At 40.1% G+C, this 25467-nt stretch overlaps 1 protein-coding gene across 9 annotated transcripts in view; it reads right to left on the minus strand.

Annotated features, from left to right (window-relative positions):
• LOC115970932 (disease resistance protein RGA2-like) overlaps nucleotides 1-25467 on the minus strand; it is a 55873-nt gene that overhangs the window by 8807 nt on the left and 21599 nt on the right. For 8 of the 9 annotated variants that reach the window (XM_031090564.1, XM_031090563.1, XM_031090565.1 and 5 more), the window contains exon 1: nucleotides 23-3478. In XM_031090564.1, coding sequence (XP_030946424.1) covers nucleotides 54-3365 — 3312 coding nt within the window. In that variant the 5' untranslated portion in view covers nucleotides 3366-3478 and the 3' untranslated portion in view covers nucleotides 23-53. Of the gene's footprint in view, nucleotides 1-22; nucleotides 3479-25467 lie in introns of those variants that run through there. The other variant, XM_031090558.1, reaches the window with a different exon arrangement.

Genomic DNA, 25467 nt, shown 5'->3' on the forward strand with positions numbered 1-25467 from the left:
CAGAGAAGAGTGAAGAACATACCAGGGAAGCGTATGCAGTAGTTCAACTTTTCTCAAAATATACTATCTGAGATGTAAAGATTTGGGATGTGAGAAATCTTATCCCAATCCTCTCCATTTTCCTTCTCGCATCTTTGCTTTAATTGGGGACATCTCCAGATTTCCAACCTCTGTAAAGAGGTAAGGTGACTCATCCCTTCGGGAAGTGACGTCAGATTGGGACACTCCCAAATGATTAATGTCTCAAGAGAAGTTAGGTTTTTAAACCACTCCTCTGGCAGAGACTCCAACTCCAGACTCAACTGCAATTTCTTTAATTTGGAGAGAGGAGGGGAGAAGGAGGAGGAAGAGGAAGAGGAAGAGGACGGAAATGAAGAAGCCCTTACTCCCCTATTATTCATCTCTATTGTCTCTTCCAACGGCTTCAAACTGCTATTTTCCAACCAAAGCTCTTTTTCAAGATTTGGAAATAGCGGCATGCAAGTCACATTAGGGCAATACCAGAAATGAAAGAGAGAAAGACGCGGAAAGGAAGGTATGTGTTGGTGATAGTGATTAGTTGATGATGATGATGATGATGATATTGTTGATGTCGTTGTTGCCTCATTCCCCTTATCCACACTCCTCCACCATCCCTTTAGATTTCGACACTTATAGATATAGAGATCCTCAAGGGATGGGAAAAATGTTGATGGTGATGCCAGTGAAGCAGATATCTCATCATTCATATCCCCGTCTGTCATGTACTCCAGACCATCCATACACTCAATATGTAGTTTTCGGAGAGTTGAGAGTTTATACAACGGTGGCAAATATTGGCACTTCTTACAATTGTGTATAGTTAATTCAACGAGATTTGTTAAGAATGAAAGCCAACTTGAAACTCTCACACCCATGTACCCCTCCATTTCCAAAGATTTTAAACTTTGATGTGGTTGGAGGCCATCCATGGAATTTTCATCATCACAGGTATCTACGGCATCATCACCCTCCAAATTCCATCTTAATTTCAACTCACTGAGATGCTGCTTCTCCTTCAAATTTGCTGCTTTGAATTCTGAGGAAGCATCTTTCACCCATGCCAAAATTTTAATCTCTAATTTTCCTCTCAAGTCATTTAGCTTGTTTAATTCCGCTAGCCCACCGCAATGCTTGGAAGAACCCTTACTCACAACAAAAAGGTTTAACGTTTGAAGAGAAGTCAATTGCCCTAATCCACATGGCATATGAGTCAAATTCTTACAACCATTTATTTTAAGGTGCTTGAGGCTGACCAATTTTTGAATGTCAGCTGGTAACTCTCTTAGCATCACACACGTAGAGAGATTTAATGTTTGAAGAGAAGTCAATTGCCCAAATCCACGTGGCAGATGAGTCAAATTCTTGCAACCTTTTATGTTAAGGTCCTTGAGGCTGACCAATTTTTGAATGTTAGCTGGTAACTCCTTAAGATTAGTACAGTAAGAGAGCTTTAATGTTTGCAAATTCACTAATCTAGTTATAGAACTAGGGAGAACTTCAATTTCATTATCGGAGAGATCAAGGTACTTCAGATGCATCAACTTATCAATGGTATTTGGCAATGTCTTCATTCTTAACTGATGTAGGTCTAACACACGCAAGTATTTAAAACTAGAAATAAGTGGTTTGAGAATTGAATCTTCCACTATTTCCCCTTTAACAACCCAAGGATCGCATGCCAAAATAAATGTTCGCATCTTATTTGCTTTAACCAATGTGCTTAAATTCTCCCTAATAAATGAAACATTGTCAATTGAAAATGAGAGATGACGAACTTTTTCATTGACATTGTTTACATTAGAATCAACCAGAGTAAACTCACTCTTTGAGACTGATTGTGCAAGATCATGGATTAAATCATGCATCTTAAACTTCATCATATTCATGCCGCCGCCTTCTTTTGCTTCTTGAAAGAAGGACCTCCAATGTAAATCCATGAAGTACTGATTGGCAATATCCTCTAATTGTTTGTTCTTTTCTTGTGATTGAATAAATCCTTGTGCTATCCATAATTGTATCAATGTCAACTTATCAATTACATAATCTTTAGGAAACAATGAACAATATGCAAAACAACACTTCAAATATGATGGAAGATGATCGTAACTCAATTTTAGAACCGGTAAAATACCATTGTTTGGTTGAGTTACATTTGTAAGTTCATTATTCTTGATATCTAACCATCCAGCTTCTGTTGTTTCAAAATATAAAACTCTCCCTATTGTCTTTATAGCAAGAGGCACTCCTTGACATTTTCCTACAATGTCCATTCCAATTGTTTCAAGATCAGGATCAGTGGTATCTTGTCCTTCTCCGAATGCCATTCGTTTAAATAAACTCCAAGATTTATCCTTTGGCAGGCCACTTAGAAAATACGGCGGCTTGATTGTGCTGGTAATCTCTGCAACCAGTTTAGTCCTTGTAGTTATCAACACCTTACTTCCCTTTGCACCACCCATCAAAAGTCTTTTCAAATTACACCAGCGCTCTTCATTCTCATTCCAAACATCATCCAATACAAGCAAGTACTTCTTTTGGTTGAGTTGATCCTGGAGTTTATCTTGCAATGGATCCATCCCAAGATTTTCAGGTTTTGTTCTAGTTGCAGATTCAATTATCTTTTCAGTAATTTTTTTAACATCAAAGTCATCAGATACACACACCCACATCTTCAAATCAAAATAATCATTGACACTTTTATCATTGTATACATATTGAGCCAGTGTGGTTTTCCCCAACCCTCCAATCCCCACTATGCATATGAATGAGACATTGTCTTTCACATCAAAGTCCAACAATAGATCTACGATGGCCTTCCTATCCTCTTCTCTCCCAATGACTTCTTCTTCACCTATATATGAGTAAGTTTGGTCCCTGTCCCTAGTCACATCCTGTATCTTTAAAGGACGCTCTACCAACTTCAAGTGAAATTTTTTCCAATCAGTTGCTATATCATTAAGCTTCTCCCTCGTAGCCTTTATTTTGCGAGCCATCTTAAAACTAAAAACAAGTTGGTTTGATCTTGAAAAGAAAATACGTACCTTCTTTGCCATTTTATCACCACCCATCACCTTACGCTGAAGCACATGAGTGGAGAACTCGCTCAGCAAGTCATCTGCATCAAAAACTACATCTCTGAGCCTGTTGAGCCAGTGCTCGACTTGTTTGTTCTGGACCTGCTGCTCCTCTGCATCCTGAAGCACAGCTTGAATAGTGAGAACAGTGTTGTTCATTTTTTCGAGCTCATCGTTGACACCCCAGATCGATCCAATCTGATCGAGAGTGGCAGAGCCCAAGCTTTCAATGATCTTCCGTACAAGGCCATACAGGATTGCATCGGCCATTTGTTCTTGTTGGATGAAAGAAAACGTAGCAAGCTTAGCTGATGGAGAGTAGTTTGAGATATGAGAGGAGGAAGATTAAATTGGCTGTGAAGAAGGCTAGTTATGTAAATTCAAGAGTCCACTTAGAAATCACCAGATAAATGTGAACAACGGCTCCACTGCTCAATAATTTTTTTTTTTTTTTTTTTTTTGAGAAACAACTGCTCAATAATTACTACTTAACAACAGCCCCATGTGCTCCTCAATAATGGTTTCTGTGAAGACAAGAATAAAAAGGCAAGAAGGCCCCAGTATGGCTCAATAATTGAGTGAAAAGTATGGGTTGTTTAGTAAATCCACTCAAACATATATTTTTAATTTTTAAATATTATTATACATTTTTTTTATATATTTTTTTATCTATATATATTTTTACACATATTTTAAATAATAAAATATATATTTTCAAACATACGTACCAAACATCTCCGAGTATAATAAATTTTGACACCATCCTCTGTACTTTTGGGTTATAATGGGTCCAGTGACTATAAGTCAAATATGCACATAAATTTAAAAAAAGTGGTTCAAGCTAGCCACTAAAAATCGGATCACAAATGAGTAGAAGCTTTGGATATTTGTATATCTGTGACCGTCTGTTATATACGTACAATCCATAAGTATATTTTATAAATGTTCATAGTAGAGTGGAGCTTTATGTCTCTGTTTGCTTCTATGTATTTTTCTATGAGTGCCTTTTATTTGCCCTTTCCACTGTTTGTAAATTCCTTTTTAGCATTTATACTTTATACTTGTTACAGGTTTTGTAGGGAGACTATGTGGAGATCTGAGATGAGAGTGATTGCCCTTTGCAGTGCTTATATAGAAGTTGTATTACAGTAATATTTTGTAATAAAACATGTATAATTTGGAGTGGATACGTTGTTTTATATAATCATACATTTTGGATATGAATGCTAACATGTGTATGATGGTAACATGAGATTTTTCAGTACTTCGTTTTATTTAAAATAAAATTAAAAAATCTCTTTTTCTCTTCCTCATGAGAGAAGCCACAGCAAAAAGAAGAGGCCATAACATTAATTCCACCTTGTGATGGTATTTGTGACATTCATTTTAATGTAGCTTAATTACTGTTGGATTAATTTACTGGGAAGCCAACAGGCCATATGTTCAATCTTACAGAAATGTTTATATGTTCTTCAAGGTGGTATGGTTCTGCTATATGGTACTAAGCTCAAAGAAGCTTATTTATACAGTTGTTGCATTCCAGGTTTTTTTTAGATAGAGTGACCTACTGTGACCATTATGAATGATTCCACAATAGTTTCTTATTTTCCTTTTACTTGTTGTATAGGTGGTGGAGACTGTGAATGGGTCTTTGTGAAAAGAAGATAAAGTTGAACAAGAATGGTACGAAAAAAAGGAACATTTTCAAAAAACTAAAAGGAACCTTTCTCTCTATCAAAAAAATAAATAAAAAATAAAAAAAACCTTTTCTCAAATTACTCTATTAAATACCCGCATTTGAGATTGGACTAGACCGGCTGAACAATAGATGTAATTGATGTAATTATTTAAAACTCCAAATAAAAGAAGGCCCCACTTGAAAATATATATATATGTGTGTGTTTGCGTGTGGGTAATATTTAGCTATATATTTTAATTACAAAAAAAAAAGTATTTTAGTCATTTTATTGGTCAATAAAATGCATTAAAAAAGTCTCACTGTATCCTAAAATGTAAAAAATTGAATATGAAAAAAACAAAAATAACTATATTTTAGTTAATAAAATTAAATTTTAAGAGACAAATTCATTACCTCATTCTTAAAATATGATAAAATAAAAATTAATACTAGACAAATTTATTAATAATACAACATAATTATCTTAGAATATACTAAAATAGATATTATAAATTTCTAAATCAAAAGAAAAAATCTCTCATCTTTTTATCTCTCTGCCTCTCTATCTTTACCCTTTCCTTTCTTTTCTTCGTCTTGATTCTTCATTTTTTTATATAAGTCCAGTCATTCATTTTAAGTTATATTTTTTAATTTACTTGGTTGATAGGACAAGGACAACACGCTGAGTCTTGATTTTTGATCTTTTTCTATTTTTTATTCTACATTATATTTTTTAATCTACTTAATTGACAGGACAAGAACAACATGTTGAGTCTTGATTTTTGATCTTTTTTTATAAGCTCAGTCATCCCTTTTAAGTTATATTTTTTAATCTACTTGATGGAAAGGATAAAGACAACACGCTGAGTTTGCTCTTACACATGCACAATCTGCTTACACTCCACAGCACTGATGCCACTGCACAGTGACAATACACACTGCACAAAGCTTGATACTTGATAAAATGACAGGACTTACCACTGTACAAGTACAGTGCAGTTGTTGAGTATATAATATTTTACAATTTAAAAAAAGTGGAAAACAGTTATAGGCCCCACCAACACAGCCATAAACTCAATCCACTCACATGGGCCACACCCAATGTATACCCACTCAAATTAATATATATATATTTTTAATGCAAGTTTTTACTTTATAATTATTATTAGTTATTATATCAATTAATAATTTTTTTTGAGAATATATCAATTAATAATTTAATGTATATTATATCAAGTCATTTATATTTTAATAATACTACTTTATTAAATCACGAAATAAATAAATATAAAAAAGAGATTTTAAATATAAAAAAATTAATTAATATTATTTAATTACTTTTTAAATATAAAAAAGATTTCAATTAAAATTTTCACCTAAACCTTCTAAGGTTGTTGAGCCGGCCTGCTTATAGTGTATTTCTTCTTTTCTCTTTTGCTAGTTCTCATTGATTAATGCATCAATGATAAATGTGTGTGCGTGTGTGTTTTTTTTTTTTTTTTTCCTCAACCTTCATTCTCTGTCTCATGTTTTTGACATGAGACTAAAAATCATGTAAGATTTCCAAGAGTAGTGGCAGTGTGCTATGAACTGATTTTAAGATTTAGAATATTAGAAATGACAAAATTTAGATACAAAATAAGTTGTAGGCGTTAGATTATAACTTTACTTAATATCTTTTTATTAAAGATGAATTTTGACAAATTTACCATTTAATTACATCTTCTTCTTATATCATCTATGCTTGTAAAATTTATAAAAAAATTAAAGATTAATAGTTATGTCATCACTAAATTGTTTAAGGCTGTGTTTGTTTTGGGTGAAAATTATTTTCGGAAATGCTTTTCCGGAAATGCGGGTGTTTGGTTGGTCCGGAAAATTCTATTTTTCGGAAATCAATTTCAGTTGACTGAAAAAATAACGCTTTGACCACGGAAATGAATTTCCGTTTCTATTTTCACTTCAAATGAATTCCGGACCGAGAGAGAGAGAAAGAGAGAGAGAGAGAGAGATAGAGAGAGAGAGAAAGAGAGCGAGAGGAAGAAGAGGTGAAGCCCGAGCTCCAGTCCAGTCCGACGATCGCCGGCGAACCCCGAGCTTCAGTCCGACGATCGCACGCACCAATCGCACTGGTCTCGTCGATCGCAGCACCGCGCCGATCGCACCGCGCTGCTCGATCTCGTGAGCTCCAATCCGACGATCACACCGCGCCGATCGCACCTTCGATCTCGCCTCTGCGCAATCTCGCTTTCGACCCACCAATCTCTCTCTGTGTGATTTTGATTTTTGTTGTTGTTGCGGTGGTGTGGTGGTGGTGTTTTGGTGGTTGTGGCTTTTGATTGCCGGAGTTTGCTACCGTGGGTTGAATTGTCGTGTGAAAAATTTGTAGGAAAATAGCATTTTCAACAATAGAACCAAATACCAGAAAATATTTTTCACAACATTTTTTGAAATACAACCAAACACTTAAAAATATTTTCTTTTCCGAAAAATAGTATTTCCGGAAAATAAGTATTTTTCGGAAAATCACTTGCATGAAACAAACATAGCCTAAATTGCAAGTTTTTGTAGTTTAAAATTATGTATAAAATATAAACTTATAAATTATATAGTAAATAATATTTGATTGACACAAATTTGACATATGTATTAAGAGCGAAAAGAACATGCAATTTAACGATTAGACTTTCAAAATATATAATAATGTTTATTTTATTTAGTAAAGTTATAGCCTAAGACTACAACTAATTTTATAGCTAAACATTGTCCTATGAGAAATACGTAAAATCATTTTACTATATATATAAAAAAAAATATATATATATATATATATATATTTATATATGCAAGAATTCTCTTTTATTATATTGTTCTTTTGTGTATTTTACTATTTTTATTTCTGATAGGCCAAGAATGTATTGACCCATTGTGATAAATTATCCAATTAATTAGCCAAGTTAATTAATTAATTCAATTAACATGCAATACGCGTGGTAGCACAAACAAATTACCAACTAAGTTAATATGCAGCGGAAAATAAAGTTGACACGGTGATTTATCTACGAATAGGAAAAACCTCCAAAGCAAAACCCCACCGAATGATTTTAAGATCACCACTCCTGAGAATCCACTATTATCACAACAAACAGTTACAAGTAAAGGAATCTCAATACCTTATACCAACCTACAGTTGAACCATTACCTCAATACACAATTGGACTTGTTCTATAGTGATAATCTCTTCTTTCAATGCACGGCTCCCAGTACGTGACTAACCAATTGATGTACGGATTCAAGTACTTGACTAACCACCAACTTGAGAAGAATGTTGGCTGCAAAGTTCTTCAGATCATCAACACGATGAAGATCACGAAGTTCCTTAGTTACAAAACCCTACGACGTACAAACGCAGTAGCTTCTTCAAGAAAAATATGAACTAGGGCAAATTGTCTCTGGTCATAATGTGCTTGAACAAAACCTTTGCATCAAGTTTCATTCACTGTGATGGCCCTTAAAATAATCCTTATATATTTAGGGTTGTGAAAAAATAAAGTCTAAACAAATATACATGAATATGTGTGAAATTAGATATGGAAAACTGATTTTCGTAAATCTCGATAGATAGGTTATCTATCGAACAGTTGTCGAGTATCGGGTTGAAGATCCCTTATAAACCTAGATAGATGTTATCTGTCAAGTTAGCTGTCGAGTTTTAAAATCCAGCACTTCTTCATGTGTTTCTTGCACAGATTTACATGGTTTTAACACTTGGACTTAAACTTGTTCCTTGAAGTATTAAACACATTAAGGCCGACTAAGCAATAGATGCAATTGCTTAAGGCCTCCAAATAAAAAAAATGGCCCCCACTTGAAAATATATATATATATATATATATGTGTGTGTGTGTGTGTGTGTGTGTAATATTTAGCTATATATTTAATTTAAAAAAAATTGTCTTTATTGGTCAATAAAATGCATTAAAAAAGCCCAATTTTATCATAAAATGCAAAAGATTAAATAGGAAAAAAACAAAAATAGCCAAACTTCAGCTAACAAGATTAAATTTTAAGAAACAAATTCATTACTCATTCTTAAAATATGTTAAAATCAAAATTAATACTAGACAAATTTATTAATAATACAACATAATTATCTTGAAATATACTAAAATAGTGATTATAAATTTCTAAATTAAAAGAAAAAATCTCTCATCTTTCTATCTCTCTGCCTCTCCATCTATATCTTTTCCTTTCTATTCTTTGTCTTGACTCTTCATCTTTTTATATAAGTTCAGTCATTCATTTTAAGTTATATTTTTTAATCAATTTTTATTTTTTTTCAATATACTTGATTAATAGGACAAGGACAACACGCTGAGTCTTGATTCTCGATCTTTTTCTATAAGCTCAGTCTTTCATTTTAAGTTACTCCCTCCGTTCCACTTTATTTGTCATCTATTTCATTTTAGAATGTCCCAAAATATTATCCTATTTCTAAAAATAAAAGTCATTAATTTACTAATGTTCCTATTATACCCCTATTTTATTAATAATTCAATTTTTTGATAAATTTATTTAAGGGTAGTTTTAGAAACTTATACATTTTTAAAAGGTAGACAAAACAATAAATGATGTTCCTTTAAAAAATTTGACTTTTCAAATAGAACAAACAAAATAAGACGGAGGGAGTATATTTTTTAATCTACATAATTGATGGAACAAGGACAACGCGCTGAGTCTTGATTCTTGATATTTTTCTATAAACGCAGACATTTATTTTAAGTTATATTTTTTAAGGGTTTGATTAATATGTGCTTTTAATTATTTATTTTAAAATTTTTTTATAAAAAATTAAAAAAACTGTCAAAATAATAAATTACTCTTTCCTTTTTAACTGTACCCACACGTTAGTAACTCCTATTTTTTAATCTACTTGATACAGAGGACAAGGACAACACGCTAAGTTTACTCTTACACTTGCACAATCTGCTCACACTCCACAGCACTGATGCCACTGCACAGTGACAATACACACTGCTCAAAGCTTGATACTTGATAAAATGACAGGACTTACTATTTCACAAGCACAATGCAGTTGTTGAGTATATAATACTTTATAATCTAAAAAAGTGGAAAACAAGTTTAGGCCCCACTAACACAGCTACAAACTCCCTAATCCACCCACACGGGCCACACCAATGTATACCCACTCGAATTAATCATATTTTATACTATAAAAGTTGGGTTTAGATACTATGATTGCATCATGTGACTTCACCAAATTACAAAAATTTTATTAAAATTTTAAATTTAAAAAAATATATATATAATTTTATTTCTTTTATAATTTCTAAATGGATATTAAATTAATTAGGACTCTAATTCATTTTTATCTCTAATTCATTGTTATCATAAAGTAAGTGTATTTCTATAAAATAATAATAATAATGATAATTAAAAAAAAAAATCATATAGTAAGCGTAAACAAATTTGAGAAGATTGATCCAAGAATTATTGAAGGACGAATGCAAGAGAGAAACAATGCAAGGCAGTACAACGCCCTAACTTCTTCAGATGTCTGCACTAATTGTAGGTGACCTCACAGGCTCAAACAGAGAAAGAGGTATTATAGTAGAAACTCAAAGTGATGGACTACAAAGAATTAGTGATCTACGTCTGTCATTTATGGTTATGCAGTATCCAATACTGTTTCCTTTTGGAGAAGATGGTTTCTACACTGGCATTCCTTATTTCAATAATGAAGGAAGAAGAAAAATAAAGCAAGAAATTGTTACAATGAGGGAGTATTAAGCATATAGGATTCAACACCGAAGAAATGGAGGACAAACAATTCTCTGTGGTGGTCGACTCTTCCAAAAATTCATAGTTGATGCAAATACAGCTATTGAAGAAGAAAGACTAAGGTTTATACGCAAAAAAAAGCCACAATTAAGAGCAGATTTTTACAAGAACGTGCGTGATGCTGTTGTTAGAGGTGACACCAGTTGTAAATCACTTGGTAAAAGAATAGTTCTCCCTGCAACTTTTACAGGTGGACCAAGATCTATGATACAAAACTATCAAGATGCCATGGCAGTATGTAGATGGACAGGTAATCCTAATTTATTCATCACATTCACTACAATGAGACGACAATTGATGATAATGGATATCCAATTTATAGAAGAAGAGATGATGGAAGATTTATACAAAAAGGAGATGTCAAGCTTGAAATGTTATTGACAAGTATGACATATGGAAGAGCTATGATTGCTCAACTTTTATATCATATATAATTTAATATAAAACAAAAAACTTTAGTTAAATATATATTCATTATATTTTTGAGATCAAACAAATTTATGATTGCATTTCTTAACTATTACATTGAGATTGTCACTTAAATATGCTTTAAATATTTTTTTTTTTAATTATTGAATTCAAGGTTTTTCATTTAAATATACAATTGAGTTTTAATTAGAAATTTTTGAACCCATGCATGAAAACAGATCAACCAATACCTGACATTCTGCAATGACTCAGGGCAAGTCGACTCATGGGTTGCATGGGTTTATTTATTTATTTTTTTAAAGGGAAATTATTTTAAAAATTTTTATTTTGGCTTTCTAACGTGCGAAGCCAATGGGGAAGACATAAACACACCATAAGCCAATGGGGAATTAACCTTTACTAGCTAGTAAAAGCTTTTATCCGTAGGCCACCATGATTCAAATCCTCTGGCTTTCTAACTTGGTGTTTATTTAAGCTTGGCATAAATAGATCTCTCTGATTATCTGAAGCATTTGTTGCCGACTAGTCACGAGAGAATTGACATTTTGCTTGAACTGCACCACTGTTTGGTCCATCCTCAGGTGTTGATACCACTTTGGTACATATAGGACCGTGTCCTTGCCAAAAGTTCAGGACTGTTTGAAAGGAGTATGAGGTCTTGCGGCTTTTGCCTCGTAAATCCATGGCCGAACTAACATGCGGTTGTTAAAAATAAAAATAAAGAAGGAATTCATTTAAAAAAAATAATGTTACCATCCCACTCATGTTACCATCCATATCCAAAATGCATGATTATAGAAATCAGCATCCACGCCAAATATAGGCATGTTCTACTCAACTATATTATTTAAATACAATTACTACAGAGAAACAGCAAAAATAAAATAAACAAGGTGTACTGTAAATAATCAACAGTATACGACAAGAAAAAATTGATCGAAGTGGCTGTAAAGGAAGACTTGGGTTGGGTTGAACCAGTCTGGAGTAAATACAGAAGAAAGACTGACATGCCTTACGCCCTACATTTATCTTTCCAATTGAATTGCGATGTGATATCAATACGTCAATCTTGTTTTCCGAACGTGGCTTGGCATGTACCTTTCATTTTTATTTCTCTTTTCATGTCACACCGACCCTCTTAACTACCTATACGACTAATAAAACGAAACTGTTTGTGGAATAGTATTTGGCAAAATGTTTTACCAACAACAACGTAGTAGGAGAGGAAGTGAGATTTGCCCAATAAAATTTATAGTAAAGCAAAGTTAAATTAAATTAAATTAGGATTAATTTTGAATTAAGACCCAATAAATTAAAATTTTTCAAAAATATATATACTTTGAGGATTGGAGATATGCGTGCCATACCATGCTACCTAAACAAATCCATTTTCCTTTATCAAGAATTGAGCAGGGTTGCTGGTTTAATGTTAGTGAGAGCCACAGGCTTTAATGTTGGAAGTAACCAGTCTGAGGAAATACAAATGAATGACCATGACATAACATACCTCTACTCAGTGGTCAGTGCCCCTGTTTTTCTTTCCAATTGAATGTGATGTGATTTTGTATCGATCCAAACGCTGTAAGAGCACTAGCATTGAAAAATGCTATGCTATACTATTATACCTGTAAGAACCAAATATGAGGCTGTTGGGCCTTAAATCACTTTGGGCTCACAATTTATTTGTAGTGGGCTTGAGGATTTCCTACTCCGGGTCGTTCTCAGCAGAGAAACTCAAAGCAACATTTAGTTCATTCCTTCTCACTTGACTGTTTTCTCTCCGTTTTTCTGAACCCCTTCTTCCTTCCAAACTTCTGCTATTTATAGCCAAGGTTAGTGGTGAGATTACGTTTTCAGCCTCTGTTAGTGCTATTGAAGGTCCAGTATTATCTGATTTAAGTGGATTTTTAGGTGAGAGTGGGGCGCAACAATTATGGCCTTGGAACTTAGTTCCAGCTTAGTTGATAATGCTCGGTAAACTGCATTACCGAGCATATCATGATCTACCCGGACACGGTTAATAAGCTTGTTCGGGAAAGCATATGCCGGGCACACATCAGAATTCAAGGCCCAAAATTGGTTTTTGCGCTAAGGCAGATCCAAGAAGGGCTTGAGGGCAATGGGGCTGTTCCCGTTGGGCCTAGGCCCAAGGGCCTACATGGGCCTTGGGATCTCGGTGCCGTACATTAGCCCCCCTTGATTCATACCTGGTTGCCGGGAAGAATCAAGGAGTTGGCCGAGCTTCTTGACCTCAGAGACTTTTATGGCCTAGGAGTCGTGGTTATAGTTCCTAATTAATGCTCATCTCAAAAGACGCGCCGTTTCGCAGCGCCAGGTACAGTTGTCATTATTGCCTGACGCTTCGTGAACCAAAGCGGCGCGCATTCTGGTTACATTTGGCATCTGCAGGGTCGTTCGTAAATCGTGTCCATTTACTGCTTGATTAAACGCTTCTTTGCCCCCCCTCTTTCTGACCCTATAAATAGTTCCCCATAGAACATTCTCTCACTTTTCCTCCACCTCTGATATTTCGTGCTTACTATCTGCCGACCAACTCTTTGTGTGCTTACTCTCCTGCCCAGTGTTCTCTTCTTACTTAGAACCCAAAGTAAGTTTTTCTTCATTTTTCTCTTCCTTCAGCTTATTTCTTCAAGTTCCTTTTCATAACATTAGGTGTTATAGATGGGTTACTCTTACCTTCTAGAGTCCCCGGATGCCTTGGCCTCCTTTAGGAGCACATTTAGTATTCCCGATGACGTGGATGTGGCTTACTGCCACGAGAGTGATATTGCTCTTCACCGAGGATTTGGTACAGCCTTTTTTCCTCTGATGGCAATCCCAGAAGGCGGGGTTAAGTTCCCCGTGGATCCCCTTTTGACCGATACACTTAGGTATTACGGGCTGTGTCCCGACCAACTGCCCCCCAACTTTTACCGGGTAGTTAGCTGCGTCAGTAGGTTGAACCATACCTTCAATTTACAGTTAAATTACCATGACATTAACCACATGTATAGACTCCGTGGGAACAAAGCTTCCAACTATTACCTAAAGGCACGGGATAATCGGGTACGGCTGATATCATGCCTGCCTGATTCGAACAGGAACTCCGCCAGGGAGTTCGTTAGAGTGCGCGGCAATTGGTTTGCCGGGGACGTCCCTTGCCCCCTTTCACGGCGTGAAGTGGGTTTGTACCAATCCCTTGATCTAACTATTTTCCTCCGTTTTTCCTTTTCTTTTAATGGAATGAATCTTTATAATCAGATACTGATGTGACACCTGTTCTTTTGCAGACGACAAAGTGTTTGTTCCGGACATTAGAACCGTCCACGCCAAGGATTTGAACTTCATCCTTCGCTCGGAGATATACGTGCATTGGGATGGACAACTCCGAGCTTCGCACCTGATTCTCGGGATAGAGCCAGTTTACTCCACGTGGCAGAATTTTAAGCAGGCACTTTTGGTTGACAATCCCCTGCTGTCCTACATAGATGTCCGGTACGCGAATTTCCTGCCGCCGACGCTTACAACCGGGGAGGCGAGAGATTCTAAACGACGCTTCACCTGCTCGGACGAGCTAGCCCCATTGCGAGACGAGTCTGCGAAACAGGTGTCTCGGTGCCTTAGGGAGTTAGCCCACGAAGCTGTCCAACAAGAGGGCCTTGTTCAAGAGCAGCCGCAGCCCGAGAATCCACCGGCTGAGACTCAGCAACCAGTGGTTGAAGCGGCTACCCTGTCAGTTGAAGCTATCCATCCCAGCGTAAGGATGGTGTCAAGGAAGGTCATGACAATTGACCGTTTCGTGCCCGGTGCACGGTAACCCAACCAGCCGCCACCTTCTCAAGGCCGAGGCCAGGGGCCTCAGCCTTCATCCTCTTCTCAGGCTGGACGGGCCCGTAAGAAACAGAAGGTAACCGAACAACCTTCCACGGGCCCGGGGGATGCCGCCGTCCAGACTCCTCCCTAGCCAACAGGGGGAATTGTTATCCGTGAGCCGCCAACCCAGGCTGGTATGGGGGTTGCGTCCTCCTTTCAAGTGGCTCCAGCGTGGAAACCATAGTTCCTATTGGACGGTAAGCTGCTGCCTTCAACCGCCTGTGTTTGGATGTGGGAGAAGGGCGAGGGCGGCCGTATTGCCCAAACTTTGGCCGGAGGTCTTCTTCTTCCCGAAGACGTGCATGCCTTCGAGGAGGGATCTGAGGAGTCTGTGGGGCGCCGGTTAGAGTGGCACGCCATTGCGGTAATTACTTAGTTTATTCGTTTTCTTTCCATACATTCACTTTTGCCTCTTTATTAACTTTTGTGCTTGTTAGGCTGCCCAACTGGCTCACATAGTAGCCAGCCGGACACGGGATCTCGCCGAGGAGGTCGAGCGCGAGAAAGGAGCGCGGGGGTCAGCGGCCAAAACGGCGAAGGAAAAGCTCAAGGTAGCTGAGTCCACCGAGAAGAAGGCTGCTACCGCGGAGAAGAACAAGGCACTGGTCGAAAAGAGGTGCGCGGAGCTCTTGGCCAAGCAGAATGAGACGAAGGTCAAGTTAGCTGAAGCCATCAGCCTCAATACTGCCAACGCCGAGGAGTTAGCCGACCTTAGGGCAGCCCTGGCGGCTGCGGAGCACAAGTGGTATAACGAAGGCTTCGCTGATGCCAAGAATTCTGCAGAGCCAGTAGTGGCTCGGGCTCGGAACCTGGGTTTTGAGGCCGGGTGGTTCGCTGCTCTCCAAGCACTGGGTGTTCCCGAGGATTCGCACCTGAGAGACCCCGGCCAAATTCCCTTTCCGAGCCATGTTGCTGCCGTCCAAGACACCCCAGCTGCTATTGACGAGGAGGAAACGGCCAGTATGAGGGAGCTGGTTGAACAAATTGACGCTCATGCCGAGCCAAAGGATATGGAAGCCACCAGCATCCCGACTGTGCAGGAGCTTCTCGGTGAAGACCCGCATTTCCCCCTGACCGACCAGCCAGAAGCGACGGACCCGGCCCGACCCTCCAACTGATTTTCTTACAGTCCTTTTACGCTTTTACTTGTTTTTATCATATTTCTCATTTAATGGTTTATTTGCCTAAGGCACCGGGATGTGGTGCATGAACAATTACCCTTATTTATTTGATTGGTAAAATGCTTTCCGTTTGACTTTCATTTTAATCCGTTGAATGAATTTCTGTCTATTTATATGTTTCACGTGGATTATGCCAGTGTTTTGGCCATTTAGCTTAACCGAGAGCCAGGCTTCTGTCTTTTGTGTTTTTAGTCATAAGGTCTCGACCTGCTCGGTGATTTTAATCGAGCCGAGTGTCAGGTCTCTATCCTTAGAAATTTTAGTTGCAAGGTTTCCACCTACTCGACGATTTTAATCGAGCCAAGTGTCAGGTCTCTGTCCTTAGAAATTTTAGTTGCAAGGTTTCCACCTGCTCGACGATTTTAATCGAGACGAGGGCCAGGTTTCTGTCCTTTGAAATATTAGTTATAAGGTTTCAACCTGCTCGGCGATTTTAATCGAGCTGAGGGCCAGGTTTCTGTCCTTAGAGATTTTAGTCGTAAGGTTTCCACCTGCTCGGCAATTTTAGTCGAGCCGAGGGCCGGGTTTCCGTCCTTAGAGTATAGTTGTAAGGTTTCCACCTGCTCGGCGATTTTAATCGAGCCGAGGACCAGGTTTCTGTCCTTAGAGATTTTAGTCGTAAGGTTTCCACCTGCTCGGCGATTTTAATCGAGCCGAGGCCAGGTTTCCGTCCTTAGAGTATAGTTGTAAGGTTTCCACCTGCTTGGCGATTTTAATCGAGCCGAGGATCAGGTTTCTGTCCTTAGAGATTTTAGTCGTAAGGTTTCCACCTACTCAGCGATTTTAATCGAGCCGAGGCTAGGTTTCCATCCTTAGAGTATAGTTGAAAGGTTTCCACCTGCTCGGCGATTTTAATTGAGCCGAGGACCAGGTTTCTGTCCTTAGAGATTTTAGTCGTAAGGTTTCCACTTGCTCGGCGATTTTAATCGAGTCGAGGCCAGGTTTCTGTCCTTTGAAATATTATTTGCAATTCTCTTGGTGTGGAGTCACAGAACCAAAAACAGCATATACAAATAAGTTCATCATAATCTTGATTTTATTGAAATACAAGTTCTGGCTTACACGGTTGATCATGCGTAGAATTTCTTTAAGTTGTTGGCGTTCCACGGCCGGGGAAGTGGCCTCTCGTCGAGGTCTTCCAAGTAGTAGGCCCCTGCACCCGCGATGGCTGTAACTCTGTATGGTCCTTCCCAGGTTTGAGCAAGCTTCCCTGCAGCTATGTCTCGCATGTTTCCCACAACCTTTCTTAGCACAAGTTCCCTGGCACTGAATTCCCTCCCCTTTACATTTCGGTTGTATCTTTGGGCTAGTTTCTACTGATATTCGGCGAGCCATACGGTCGCAGCCTCCCTGCATTCTTCTAGCCAATCCAAACGCTCCATCATCAGGTCGGCGTTCTGGACGGGGTCAAACCCGGTGACCTGTGCGCTGCATAAGCTCACCTCGGTTGGTACCACTGCCTCTGCTCCGTACGCCAAAGAAAACAGGGTCTCTCCTGTGGATCTTCTGGGGGTCGTGCGGTAAGCCCACAATACACTGGGTAGCTCTTCTGCCCATCTTCCTTTCGCCCCGTCCAACCTTCTCTTGAACCCGTTCAAAATAGTCTTGCTCACTGCCTCAGCTTGTCCGTTGCTTTATGGGTAAGTCGGGGTTGAATACTTGTTCCTGATGCCGAGTTCACTGCAGAAGGTCCGAAAAGCTTTGCTGTCGAACTGTAGCCCATTGTCTGTTACTAGCGAATTTGGCACTCCAAACCTCGTGACTATGTTTTTCCATACAAACTTTTTCACGTCAGTATCCCGGATATTGGCCAAGGCCTCAGCTTCTGCCCACTTTGTGAAGTAATCTACAGCCACCAATACAAAACGGTGGTTCCCTGTTACTCGGGGGAACGGTCCGAGGATGTCAAGCCCCCATTGCACGAACGGCCACGGGCTGCTGACAGGATTTAGACGTCCTGCAGGCTGATGGATCAAAGGGGCGTGCTTTTGACACTGTTCGCAGCTCTGAACATATTCAGTGGCATCCTTCTGCATCTGCGGCCACCAAAACCCCTAGGTCATCGCTCTGTGTGCTAAAGACCGTCCTCCAACATGTCCACCACACACTCCCTCATGTAGCTCGGTCAGAAGCTCTCTAACTTTCTCGGGATGTAAGCACAAAAGGTAAGGGCCTGCGAAGGACCTTCGGTATAATTTGCGGTCCGAAGACAACCAGTACCGGTGAGCCACTCGACGAATCTTGTTGGCCTCATCTTCATCCTCCGGAACTATATCCTCGGCAAGGAAATCTATGATCGGGTTTATCCAACATGGATTAGCCACTGCTACCTGCGCAACTTCTACTCTGGCTTGGTCAGAAATACTCTTCACACTGATACTTGGCTCCTTTATAAGTTCTATTGTTACTAGCCGTGGGGTGTCCTCGGTAGCCGATGAGGCTAACGTGGCATGTGAATCGGCGTGCTTGTTTTGTGAACGAGCTACCTGGGATACCTTTACCGTTCCGAATTGGCTGATGATCTGCTTGGCCGCACTCAGATAAGCTTTCATTCGAGAGTCCCAAGCCTCAAAGTCTCCTGTGATCTGATAAATGACCAGCCGAGAGTCCGAGTAAATCTCTACATCTTTTGCGCCCAGATGCAATACGGCCCTCAAACCGGCCAGTAGGGCCTCATACTCGGCTTCATTATTTGAGGCTTTGAATCCCAATCTGAAGGAGTGCTCCAATCGTATGCCCTTAGGGGTGATTATGACAATACCAGCCCCGGCCCCCATAGCATTTGATCCGCCGTCCACAAACACCCTCCACGGTCGAATTTCTGCATTACAGATTACCTTGCCGTCGTTCTTGGGTGTGAATTCTGGAATGAAATCTGCGAGAACCTGCCCCTTCACCGAGCTTCTAGGTCGGTATCTTATGTCAAACGATCCCAACCGAGTCCCCCATTTGGCAATTCGGCCTGTGAAGTCTGATCTCTTTAACAGTGACTATAATGGATACTCGGCAAGGACGAACACCGTATGAGCCTGGAATTAATGTGGCAACTTCCTCGTGGCGTGCACCAGGGCTAAAACTAACTTCTCTAAGGGCAGGTACCATGTCTCGGCATCTACCAAGGTTTTGCTTACGTAATACACTGGCATTTGTACTCCTTGATCCCTTAGTAACATAGCACTTACGACATGCTCGGTGACTGAGAGATACATAAACAAATCCTCCCCGGGCTCCGGGGCCGTCAACCTCGACGCCTTTGCCAAGTATTCCTTCAGCTCTCGAAAAGCCTTATCACATCCCTCATCCCAACGAAACCCCTTCCACTTCTTCAGAAGTTGATAAAACGGCTGGCAGCGATCGGCAAACTTGGAAATGAATCGGTTCAGGGCGGCTAACATTCCAGTGAGCACTTGCACCTCCTTAGGATTGCTTGGTGGTTTGAGGCGGTTCACGGCCTCTATTTGGTCGGGGTTAGCCTCTATTCCCCGAGTAGAGATCAGATAGTCCAGGAACTTGCCAGCCCCCATTCCGAAAGTGCACTTCTCAGCATTCAGGCGCAATTTGTGCCGCCGTAGTATCTCGAATACTCCCCGGAGGTCTTCCGTATGCTGTGACTCTTTTCTGCTTTTTACCACCATGTCGTCAATATAAACTTCGACTGTGCATTCAATTTTTTCTTGGAACATTCTCGTCATCATCCGCTGGTACGTGGCTCCGGCGTTCTTCAATCCAAACGGCATGACTTCGTAGTGATAGTTTGCATTCGGGGATATAAATGCTATCTTTTCTTGGTCCTCGGGGGCCAAGGCAATCTAGTGGTAACCTTGAAAAGCATCCAGGAAGCTTATCCTCGGGTGCCCATACGTGGCGTCTACTAGTTGATCAATCTTGGGCATTGGGAATGGGTCCTTGGGACACGCTCTGTTCAAGTCTGTGAAGTCCACACAAACTCTCCATTTGCCGTTCTTCTTCTTCACTACGACAGTGTTTGCTAGCCATTTCGGGAAGAATATTTCTTTTATGACTCCGGCCTCCTTCAGCCGCTGGACCTCCAGGTTTACCGCATCGACGTGTTCTTTTGATACTCTTCTCAGTTTCTGCTTCTTCGGGGGAAATGATGGGTCCACGTTGAGTTTGTGGACAATGAACTCGGGATCTACGCCGGACACTTCATATGGGTTCCATGTGAAAACATCTACGTTCTGCAAAAGGAACAACAACATCTCTACCCTTTCTCGGTCATTCATGCTTGAGCCTATCTGGAAATACCTGTCAGTATCTGGGAGAATTCTAACCTTCAATACCTCCTCAGCCACGTCCCCCCCTGTTTCCCCTCGGGGTCTCCGTAATTGCTATGAAGCTTCTTTCTCGGCCTACTCAGCTTGTCCGAGCTGTTCATTTTTCCATCTGACCGCGGCGACAAGGCACTGCCTCGCCACTTGTTGGTTCCCCCTTACCTCGGCAACTCCATACTCAGTGGAAAATTTTACTTTCACATGAAGGGTGGATGGAACAGCCTTCATGGCGTGAATCCACGGCCTCCCCAGGATTGCGGTGTACGGTGAGAATGATCGGACTACTATGAAGATAACTATAACTCCCTTGCCTTCCGTGTCCACCGGGAGAGAGATTTGTCCCTCGGGAATTACGACTCTCCCATCAAATGAGACCAGCGGCATGTTATACTTCGCCAAATCCTAGTTCTTTAATCCGAGCCCTTCGAAGAGGTCCGGGTACATGACGTCAACCCTGCTCCCCTGATCAATCGTCACCCTCTTCACCAGGAACCCGCCTATCCGGGCTACCACCACCAAAGCATCGTCGTGAGGTTGGACCGTTCCTTCCAAATCGTCTTCTCCGAACGAGATGGTCAGCCGTCCAACTTTCTTCTTCTTCTCGGCAGATTCTCCTCCCGTGCAAGCCACTATCAATACTCTTTTTGCTGCTGTTGTTCCTCTTGGGGCAGCATGGATGACTTCGATTACCCCCAATGGAGGTGGGAGGGGGTTCCTTTTCTGTTGGACGTCCTGTCCGGCTTCTCGGTCAGTGGAGTCTACTACAAACTCTTTCAGGTACCCTGCCTTTACTAGCTACCCAAGATGATCTTTTAATACCCGACACTGCTCGGTGGTGTGTCCTTTATCTCTGTGATAGGTGCAGTATAGGTTTTGGTTCCTCCGAGACGGGTCGCCCCCCATTTTGTTTGGCCACCTGAAGAATGACTCGTTCTTGATCCGCTCCAAGATTTTGTGCACGGGCTCTTTAAACGCCACATTAACCCCTTCGATTTGCACCTCTGGTTCCTGCATTCTGAAGTCTTTTTTTGGTTTTGTTGGCAAAACGCCTTGCCGAGATCTCCCAATTAATGGAGCTTTCCTCCTGCTCTGCAGCCGGTCGTCCTCCAGGCGTTTGTACTCCTCTATGCGTCTCATCAGTTGCCTCATATCCTCGGGGGGTCTTTTCGTCAACGACTCCCGTAATTCAGAGTCTTCGGGGAGTCCCATCTTGAAGGTGCTCGCCGCAATTTTCTCGTTCCCCCCATCAATCTCGTTGTAGAGTTCCCAGTATCGGCTGGCATAACTTCGAAGGGTTTCCCCGACCCTCATCCTCATGGAAAGTAGCGCGTCAACAGGCTGTTGCACTCGGCTACATGTCACGAATCGACTGCCGAACTCTTGAATAAGCTCGGCAAAGCTATGTATGGAGCCTTTCCGTAACCCATTGAACCATCTCAGGGCCGTTGAGCCGAGACTAGAGGGGAATACTTTACACATCAATGCATCATTGTGTGCATGCAAAGACATCATGTGGATGTAATGACTAACATGCTCCACGGAGTCTGTCCTCCCCTCATAGGAATTGAATGGCGGTCGCGTGAATCTGCTCGGCATTGGGGCCCGTTCAATCTCATCAGAGAATGGAGACCGAGCTGCCATCTACAAGGCTTGGCTCATGGCGTCCATGGCGGCATTGTGGTGCCGCCGTTCCTTTGGCGATTCTGATCCTCGGTAATCGTATCCATGCGACCGTGAACGGTCCCGATGATGACGTGGTTCCCGGGAGTGCCGGTGAGACTCTTGAGAGCATGATCAGTCTCGGAATCGTTACGTACCAGATCGGCTAGAGCCCTCCTCACCCCGATTTCTTCTTTGCTGGGGGTTGTGATTCCTCTCATGGCACCGACCCCTTACTTCCAGCTCCAAATCCATTACCAATCTGTGCAACCGCTCCAGCTCTCCGTCTCGTCATCATACTGTCGATGCGTCGAGACGCCTGAAACCATTCGGCGTGTTTGGGCCGACCCTTCTCCCAATCCGGACCTTTCCTCTCCTCTTAGGTGCTCCCTATCCTCCCACTGTTTCTGCCTTCTCTCCCTCCACATTGATCCCCGAGAAGATCCTATGGAACTGCTCGGAGCACGCCCTCCTGAACGCTTCTCAGACATTTCCCTGTTTGAGTCTCAATCGAACCACAGCTTTGTAGGAGAGCCCCACGGTGGGCGCCAGTTGTAAGAACCAAATATGAGGCTGTTGGGCCTTAAATCACTTTGGGCTCACAATTTATTTGTAGTGGGCTTGAGGATTTCCTACTCCGGGTCGTTCTCGGCAGAGAGACTCAAAGCAATATTCAGTTCATTCCTTCTCACTTGACTGTTTTCTCTCCGTTTTTCTGAACCTCTTCTTCCTTCCAAACTTCTGCTATTTATAGCTAAGGTTAGTGGTGAGATTATGTTTTCAGCCTCTGTTAGTGCTATTGAAGGTCCAGTATTATCTGATTTAAGTGGATTTTTAGGTGAGAGTGGGGCGCAACAATTATGGCCTTGGAACTTGGTTCCAGCTTAGTTGATAATATTCGGTAAACTGCATTACCGAGCATATCATGATCTACCCGGACACGGTTAATAAGCTTGTTCGGGAAAGCATATACCGAGCACACATCAGAATTCAAGGCCCAAAATTGGTTTTTGCGCTAAGGCAAATCCAAGAAGGGCTTGAGGGCAATAGGGCTGTTCCCATTGGGCCTAGGCCCAAGGGCCTACATGGGCCTTGGGATCTCGGTGCCGTACAATACCATCTCAAAAAACCACTTTATTACTTATATCATCCCATTTTACAATACCTCCCACATCCTAAAACTCTATTCTTGTTAAAATATTATTCTTTAATTTTTTTTTTTATTTCTTTTTAACCAATATTTTTTTTCAGTTCCACTTTCCTAGGCTTTCCAACTGTTTTTTTTTTTTTTTTTTCCTCAGCCTCTAGCATCGGTTCATCTCACAGAACCACACACACAAACCATCAAACCAGAGCCAATAACGGCCACCACACCCACCACCCAAGCCACCGATCAGAAATCACACCGCCGATTTGAAACCCACCGGAGCAAAACCCATTCAAAAAATATCATCACCGGAGCTACCAATGATCCACCCACCGATCAAAAAATCTACCGTTTCAAACCGATCCACCCACCGATCAACCCAACGGATCCACCCACCAAACCCAGCTCGCCGATCGAAGATGAGAGATGAACAAACCCACCGGTGATCATTGGTTGCTTCGTCGATTTGAAACCCACCGGAGCAAACCCATTCAAAAAATATTATCACCGGAGCTACCAATGATCCACCCACCCATCAACAAATCTACCGTTTCAAACTGATCCACCCATCGATCCACCCGCCAAACCCAGCTCGATGATCAACAACACCCACCACACACACGCCGTCACCCACGAGCCAAACACCGGACCCACAACCCAAACACCGGACCCAACAGAGAAGGAAGAGAGAGTAGAGGTTGCGTTTGGGTCCGTGGAGAGGAAAGAGCAGAGATGGAGAAAAGGGAAGAGAAGGAAGAGAGAGAAAAGACTTGTGGGTTGTGAGGAAAAAACGGACGGAATAAAATATATGTATATATATATTTTTTTAACATTGTGCTACAATACAATTCTAAGTTTAGAATTGTATTGTAGCACTATTGCAAAATTTTTTCCAAATTGTGGTTTAGCATTGTTTGATGCAAGTGGTTTTATCCTCTAAAATGTCAAAAATGCCTTAAATATGCCTTTAGCATTTTTCAATGCTAGTGCTCTAACAGATCATCAATACATTAATGTAGAACGTGGCTCATTTATTAGTGTTGTTGGGTATATGTGGTCCTCTTCACAAAACTTTTTTTTTTTTTTTTTTTTTGTTACACCCTCAACTATATATATATATATATATATATCTTATCTTACATATAAAAAGCACCAATATTTGCTATAGTATTTTGGTACTGTACATCCAACGTATTTCACTGTATAATACTGTAGGTGAATGTGTAAAAGTTACCGTACTTTTGATTTGTTCAAGTGGCACTGTAGCTACAGTAGCTACAAAGTTTTTTTTTTCCTTCTTCTTCCTTCAGTCTTACGTTTGTACTTTTAAAAAAAAAAAAATTAATAAGAGCCTGCATATATATTGTTATACTGACACAATAAATTTCATAATATTTTCACAATTATTAAGGTGTTAATTTCTTATAAGTCAAAAAAAATAATAAAATATGAAACTATGACTAACTATAATTAAAAATAAATGTTTTATGAAAATGTTGTGACACTTGTTGGGTGAATATGTAAAAACTACAGTACTTTTGGTTTGTTCAATATGTAATGTTCATTGCTTTTTTTATTTTTTATTTTTATTTTTTCCCAGTCATCAATTTGTGCTCTTTTTTCTACAGTATTTTTGCACTGTTTATACAGCGTTTTTCAATGTTCATCTACAGTTTCATTTTGATTAGCCACTTTGTCTTTTTTTTTTTTTTTTAAAATAAGTTTTGAACAGTAGGTACAGTACCAAGCGACATTGTAGCTACAGTAGATACTTTTTTTTTTTTAATAGTCTTCTGTTTGTACTTTTTTTCCCTTTTATATATATCACTGTACATCCAGTGTTTTTGCACGGTGAATGCACTGTAGCTGCAATAGTACTTGGGTTTTGTGAATCTTTTTTTTTTCTTCGTTTATTCAACCCTCTTGTTTATTCAACTGGCACTGTAGCTACCGTGCCTATTTTTTTTTTCTTCAGTAATTGGTTTGAGTTTTTTTTTTTTTTCCTTTAAATATTGATGTAAGCTGACATTTATATTATTATACTGATACAATAAATTTCACAATTATTGATGTGTCAATTTCTTACAAGTCGAAATAAAATAATAAAATATGAGTATGTAGCCAACCACAACTGATAATAAATGTTTTATAATAAAAGCAACCGTGCCGCTACAATGCTTCAGTACTGTGCATCCAGAGTGTTGGCACCATGCAGTATTGTAGCTGCAACAGTGCTTTGATTTCGTGAGTC

The sequence above is a fragment of the Quercus lobata genome, chromosome 12 (assembly GCF_001633185.2).
Source record: "Quercus lobata isolate SW786 chromosome 12, ValleyOak3.0 Primary Assembly, whole genome shotgun sequence".
Lineage (NCBI taxonomy): Eukaryota > Viridiplantae > Streptophyta > Magnoliopsida > Fagales > Fagaceae > Quercus > Quercus lobata.